The sequence below is a fragment of the Ipomoea nil genome, unplaced genomic scaffold, assembly GCF_001879475.1.
Source record: "Ipomoea nil cultivar Tokyo-kokei standard unplaced genomic scaffold, Asagao_1.1 scaffold0688, whole genome shotgun sequence".
Taxonomy (NCBI): Eukaryota; Viridiplantae; Streptophyta; class Magnoliopsida; order Solanales; family Convolvulaceae; genus Ipomoea; species Ipomoea nil.
The window spans coordinates 5,123,671-5,130,477 of NW_017617116.1; the positions used below are offsets into that span (position 1 = coordinate 5,123,671).

Here is a 6,807-nt window from a genome sequence, read left to right on the forward strand (position 1 = left end):
AACTCTATGTTCATAATTATAGTACTATATGTCCATAATTTGTGAACTATATATTCATAATTATGAACAGTTTTGGAACCATGTTCAAATGAGTATGTTCGTGAACACAACTGAATAAACACTAAACGAGCATGTTTGTAACCAACTTAACACCAAAGTTAACGAAAAATCATTTTGACTTAAAATTTAAAAGTCGAAGGTTAAAAAATTAAAAGTCAATGGATCAATTTGAAAAAATATTATAGTCAGATGACTATTTTGAGAATTAACTCTTTTTAAAATACTGAAGGTTAATTTGTTGTGTAAAGTTAATGAATCTTTCATATGTTAAAAAAAAAAAAAACTAAAAAATAAACATTTAATGTATTAAAAATAAACATTCAACACATTAAAAATGAATCATATATTATCAGTATCATTAGTATATATATTTTATAAGGACAATAGTTAATGTGACACTGACATTATATTTGTCAGGTCACTATACTTACATGCCAACTCATTTATTATTTTATAAATATTTAAAATTAATTATTTTTACCACCAATATATTACATTAATATGTCCAAAATAAATACATAAATATATATTATTGTCCTTAATTGTTTCACTTTTAAAAGTGCATGGATTAAATTGAACAAAATTAAGATAAAACTATTCAATTGAACAAAACACTATAATATAAGGACCTCATAGGTAATGGACATTCTAAATATGATTGTCTTATCAACCAAACGGGTCATATGGGTGACATGCAATCGTTATATCGTGCACCAAGGTGCACATAGCACTGTGCGCCCCGCGCTCCAAAAACGGCGTTGTTAAAAAAAAATCATATGTTTCGAATGTACATAAACTCATAACATAATACACATAATCTAACATAATACATAATACACATAAACTTTTAACCGAATACACATAATGGGGTCTGGTTAACACAATACACATAAACTCTTAATTGAATACACATAAACTCATAATACAATACACATAAACTTTTAACTGAATACGCATAATGGAATTTGGTTAACATACTACACATAAACTCTTAACTGAATACACATAATCTCATAATACAATACACATAAATTTTTAACTGAATACACATAATGAGATTTGATCTGTTCGGACGGCCGAAGTGACGTCAGTATGAAACGCGCGCGTTTTGTGCATGGGCGCACATTGCTATGTGCACCGTGGTGCACGATATAAATTGCCGGTGACATGTGACCGAGGCCCATATATGAGGTAATTGTTAGGTCTTTTTTAGTCTAAGGCCTTGTCTGGTATTGCAATTATGGCTTATTTGACCACTATTAATTGATCTTATACTTGGTATAATGGTAATGGGTTTGGTGAAATTTTTTTGCATGTTTGGTAGCATGGTAAAATTGGAATAATTACCAATATTGATGTTTGGTTGTGTATGACCCTCTAATGGGAATAAATGTTTTAAAAATAAAAAAAATAAAAAAAAATAATTGATCCTAATATAATGATATCCAAATGTGTGTAAGATAAATAGGGAATGGTTGGGTTCTAAAACCGAATCAAAATTTGAACCAAACCAAATTTAAGTCGAAACCGAACTAAAATTTGAAATCGAATGATTTTAATTGTGCAGAAGAAAAAAAAATCAAAACCCAAAAAAAAAAAAATTTAAAAATTAAAAACAAACCAAAATGCCCGCCCGCCCCTAGTAGGAATGTTTATATTTCTATGATGATTTGGTATTTACTTAAAGACCTAAGAACAAATTATTATTATTTTTGGCTAGACATTAAAGTCAATTCCAATAATGATTCAGTGACTATTAAAATTTATCAAATTCTATCCATTACTTTTATTTATTATTAACACTTATTAATTTTTATCATCAACTTGCAATTTTACTATAATGGTCTATTAATTTTGTCACAAATTACAAATGTGACTATTCAATTAAATATCAATTTAGTAAACATTAAATTTAATAATTATAATACAAAAATTTTGTTATTCACATTTACAGTAATGATGAAACCCAATTTGTCATCTCAACAATAAGTTTTTTTTTTTTTTTTTACATTTTATTATCCTTAAATTTAAAATTTACTAAATAAATGTTTAATTAGATTACAAATTTTAATACAAAATTAATAATTAATGAATCATTTATGGTACAAAATCTCCTCCATCAATTGGTTTGTAGAATACGACAGTCGACAGTACTGTTGCGTTATCACATCGCAGTCTCGTTTGAATTAATTTTATAATAGTATACGAAAAATAAGTGTTTACAATGCTACATTAAAAATATATTTTTACTATTTAAAAAATAATTTTATTAAACCATCTTTTTCATAGGTCATCCGATATATTTTTATTACAAGACTAATTGAAATTAAAATGCTCAAAAAAAAGTTGATTGTTTTACGATACAGGATTACGATTCAATCTGACTAATCTCCGATCTCTTCGAAAGACATAAAAACTGATCCAAAAAAAATTATTATGTGTGAAAATTAATTATAGTTATTCTTAAAATCGTTCTCACTAACCAAAAAAGTCGACTTTACAATTACATTAATAATTGGATAGGGGCAGCCTAAACTGTGGGTTGTTGGGTCATATTTTTATGTGCTATGTCGCAATGTTTTAAATATTTAAAAAGAAAAAAGAAATACAGATTGACAAAATGTCATCTCTCGCTCTTGCCCAGATTACAGGCGCTTAACTAACCAGTCATATGAGCGGTCTATATATATAGCTGAGCTCCCCAGAATTCTCACACCTCAGCTGCTGAAATTCGCTCTAATCTTCCCCTTTCAGAGAGAGAAAGTCGTAAGCGAGAGCGAGAGAGAGAGAGAGAGAGAGAGAGAGAGAGAGAGAAGATGGTGATGGAGAGAGACATCGACGATCTTCCAAAGAACGCGGCCAACTACACGGCGCTGACGCCACTATGGTTCCTGGAGAGGGCGGCGACGGTGCATCCTAGCCGCAAATCGCTGGTCCACGGCTCGGTGGAGTACACGTGGCACCAGACTTACCAGCGCTGCCGCCGTTTAGCCTCCGCTCTCACCAAACGCTCCGTCACCTTTGGAAGCACGGTATTCTAACAGAGCTCTATCATTTTCTTTTTCGCGTTATTTTTTGTACAATAATTATAATTATTTTTATTTTTATTTTTTTAAATTAATTTCTTTGGAAGGATGGGAAAATCTGATCTTTAAGGCTTTGATTTTATACAAAGTCAATTAAGCTGAGCTTTTTTTTTTTTTTTTTTGATTTTTTTTTTTTATTTCTAATTTTTGTATATTTTAGTTCTTAATTCATAGTTTTACATAAGCTCATCTAATTTAATTTCAATCTTCCTGTTGATTTATCTATGTGGTATGATATGAGGGTATGTATTTGTTTATCAGTTTGTGGATTCACTTGACTTGTAGAAAGGTGGAACTCTTCGAGTCTTTTAATGTAATAGCTTATTTGATTTTATCATTAGTAATTGTAAATGTTTTAGCCATGAAAAGGTTGAGATTCTGCAAAAATGGTGTGTACCATAAGTTCCTTCACCATGAGACAAGAATGTAAATATTCCAATGGAAACAGGGGATTGTAGGGGGCAATGGAAAAAGGAGAATATAATGTCTGTTTGATTGTGGGAAATATTTTAGTTGTCTCATATTTTGGTGCTTTAAACATGGGATTTGTTTTCAATACTTGAATCCATAGGATCTTCAGGTTAATTGTCTTTTGATGTTTTATGTGCATAAATTTAGATCTACTTTGCTAGATAATTTCAGTGTTTGGCCCTTAGCCGTTTTATGGAGTGGTTCTGCAGTTTATTCGTCATTCTTTCCAGTCAAGTTTATGGTGTTGGAATAAGTGATGCCATATCAAGATAATATGAGCAAAAGATTGGTACTTTATATAAGTTTATTCGTTTTTGAGTATTTGGAGGAGTTGGAAAATTCGATTTGTTATTCTTCTCCATATCAGGTTGCTGTGCTTGCACCAAATGTTCCTGCCTTATATGAAGCCCATTTTGGAATTCCAATGGCCGGTGCTGTTTTGAACGCCGTCAATGTTCGTCTAAATGCAGAAACGGTTGCGTTTTTGTTGGGACATTCGTCGGCTGCAGTCGTAATGGTGGACCAAGAGTTTTACAACCTGGCGGAGGAGTCTCTTAGTATTTTAGCAAACAAAACCGAAGGGAAATTTCAACCTCCACTTATGATTGTTATTGCTGATCCAAACTGTGATCCAAAGCCAGTTCAGTATGCTCTAGGGAAAGGCGCGATTGAGTATGAACAATTCCTGGAAACCGGTGACCCAGACTTTGCATGGAAGCCGCCTCAAGATGAATGGCATAGTATTGCTCTAGGCTATACTTCTGGCACAACTGCCAGTCCCAAAGGAGTTGTGCTTCATCATCGAGGAGCTTATCTTATGGCCCTTAGTAATCCTATTATATGGAACATTAAAGAGGGAGCTGTATACCTGTGGACTTTACCCATGTTCCACTGTAATGGTTGGTGTTTTACTTGGACCCTTGCTGCAATTTGCGGGACGAACATATGTCTTAGACAGGTAACATCCTCGAACCATTCTCTTGCATATAGATACACTTTAGGCTTGCTGTATTAGTTTCAACTGGTTATGAAATTCAATTGATCTGATTGGTTATGAAATCAGCTATCAGCTAACAGCTAATTTACCAAACACTTCTCTACAATCAGCTAATGCTATCAACTAGTCAAACCCACTAACCCAATCAGCTAACAACTATTTACCAACCACCCCCATAGTCTAAATAAAGAACCAGATGATCTAAGAAACTGCCTGAAATTGTCTTTTTATTGTGATAATGTCTGTCTACAAGTTTGCTCTTTTACATGCACCCAGGTAACAGCAAGGGCAGTTTACTCAGCTATAGCCAACCTTGGCGTGACACATTTCTGCGCTGCCCCAGTGGTACTTAATACTATTGTAAATGCCCCGAAAGAGGACACCATCCTTCCTCTACCTCGTCTTGTGCATGTAATGACAGCTGGCGCTGCTCCCCCACCTTCTGTTCTTTCTGCAATGTCCCAGCGTGGCTTTCGTGTTGCACACACGTATGGCCTCTCTGAAACTTACGGGCCCTCCACCATATGTGCATGGAAGCCCGAGTGGGATTTACTCCCCCCAGAAACCCAAGCGCGTCTGAATGCACGCCAAGGTGTCCGATACATAGGCTTGGAGCACCTCGATATCGTCAGCACCCAAGACATGAAGCCTGTCCCCGCAGATGGAAAGACGATCGGAGAAATCGTGTTCAGAGGCAACGTGGTGATGAAGGGCTACCTGAAGAATCCTAAGGCCAACGAGGAGACTTTTGCAGGTGGGTGGTATCACTCGGGTGATCTTGCTGTAAAGCATCCAGACGGCTATATCGAGATCAAAGACAGATCAAAAGACATCATCATTTCTGGGGGCGAAAACATTAGCAGTGTCGAGGTTGAGAACATCCTATACCAGCACCCAGCGATACTTGAAGTATCTGTAGTGGCAAGACCCGACGAGCAGTGGGGGGAATCTCCTTGCGCGTTTGTGACACTAAAGGCTGATGTAAAAGATTCTGACCGGGATCGCTTGGCAGGAGATATTATAAGTTTCAGTCGATCAAAGATGCCAAAGTATTGGGTTCCAAAATCAGTGATATTCGGGCCATTGCCGAAAACTGCAACTGGAAAAATACAGAAGCACTTGTTGAGGGCAAAGGCAAAGGAGATGGGACCTGTAAAAAAGAGTAGGCTATGATCTTAAGATTCTTTGCAATACATGTCATTGTTTCTGTTATATGTAGTTGCCTTTTCACATGTACTGGAACCTCATGTAATCTCAACTTCTTGTTGCATAAAATAAGGTTTGATTTGAAGCTTTAGCTGTGTTGTAATGCATAAAAAGTGCATTATTTGGGTAATAAAGTATATTATTTGAACGTATATTATTTTGTATATAATTAAATAATGTACATTCAGTACACAAATAATTTACTTTTGGTATATTAAAAATGTATTTTTATATGGTTTACATAGCACTATATGTGGATCATGGTCCACATAATAATTTGCAACAGTTATTGCGTGGACCGTGGTCCATAACGACGTCGTTTCATTTTTTTAACGCGACCCGCTGCATCATATCTTTTTTTATAACTCATAACGTATATTATTCTAAAGTACGATGTACATTATTCTAACTCATAAAATACATTATCTTATCCCAGAAATTTCATTATTCTAACACGTAGAGTATATTATTTTAACACATAAAATACATTATTTTAATTTATAATATTCAACGATGTCGTTTTAGACCATGATTCACACAATAATTTGCGAATCGCCCCCTACTGGGCCTTCAATGTCCGTCGATCTTGGGCTCAGCCCGCCTATCTTCCTGATTATTGGGTCAGTGAGCATTTGATCCTGTAGTCATTTTTTAGGCCTGCAGGCAGACCCATCATACCATTAAAATGTAAGGTGTTTGGCAAATAATGAAGTTAAACGGAAAGGGAAAACTTAAAAAATATAAAGGAAAAAAAAAGGAGAAGCTGATATAATTGTGGTAAATTATATTGTGTATCATGATCTATATTATAAAATGAACTATTTATAAATGTTTTTTTTTTTTAATTTTTAATATATACTATAAGTTTACTTTTAGGTTGTATACTTAAAATACATTTGTTGCTATGCAAATGTAGAAAAATAAAGTGATAACTTCACTACTAAATATAACTTTTGATATAGTGATAAACGTTTGATCATAACAAAA

The 6,807-nt window shown here is 34.1% G+C and overlaps 1 protein-coding gene across 1 annotated transcript; it reads left to right on the forward strand.

The window, feature by feature from the left end:
• The first annotated feature begins 2,688 nt into the window (after positions 1-2,688).
• Positions 2,689-5,911, forward strand: LOC109176096 (acetate/butyrate--CoA ligase AAE7, peroxisomal). Its single transcript, XM_019325524.1, has 3 exons — positions 2,689-3,092; positions 3,985-4,575; positions 4,891-5,911. The coding sequence occupies exons 1-3, from the start codon at positions 2,877-2,879 to the stop codon at positions 5,785-5,787; spliced, it is 1,704 nt and encodes a 567-aa protein (XP_019181069.1). The 5' UTR covers positions 2,689-2,876; the 3' UTR covers positions 5,788-5,911.
• The last annotated feature ends 896 nt before the right edge of the window (positions 5,912-6,807 follow it).

Bases quoted from the DNA above. Each gene is read 5' to 3' on its own strand.
- LOC109176096 (XM_019325524.1), top strand. From the start codon at position 2,877: ATGGTGATGGAGAGAGACATCGACGATCTTCCAAAGAACGCGGCCAAC. The intron at 3,093-3,984 runs GTATTCTAACAG...TCTCCATATCAG, and splicing joins CCGTCACCTTTGGAAGCACG to GTTGCTGTGCTTGCACCAAA. The intron at 4,576-4,890 runs GTAACATCCTCG...ACATGCACCCAG, and splicing joins CGAACATATGTCTTAGACAG to GTAACAGCAAGGGCAGTTTA.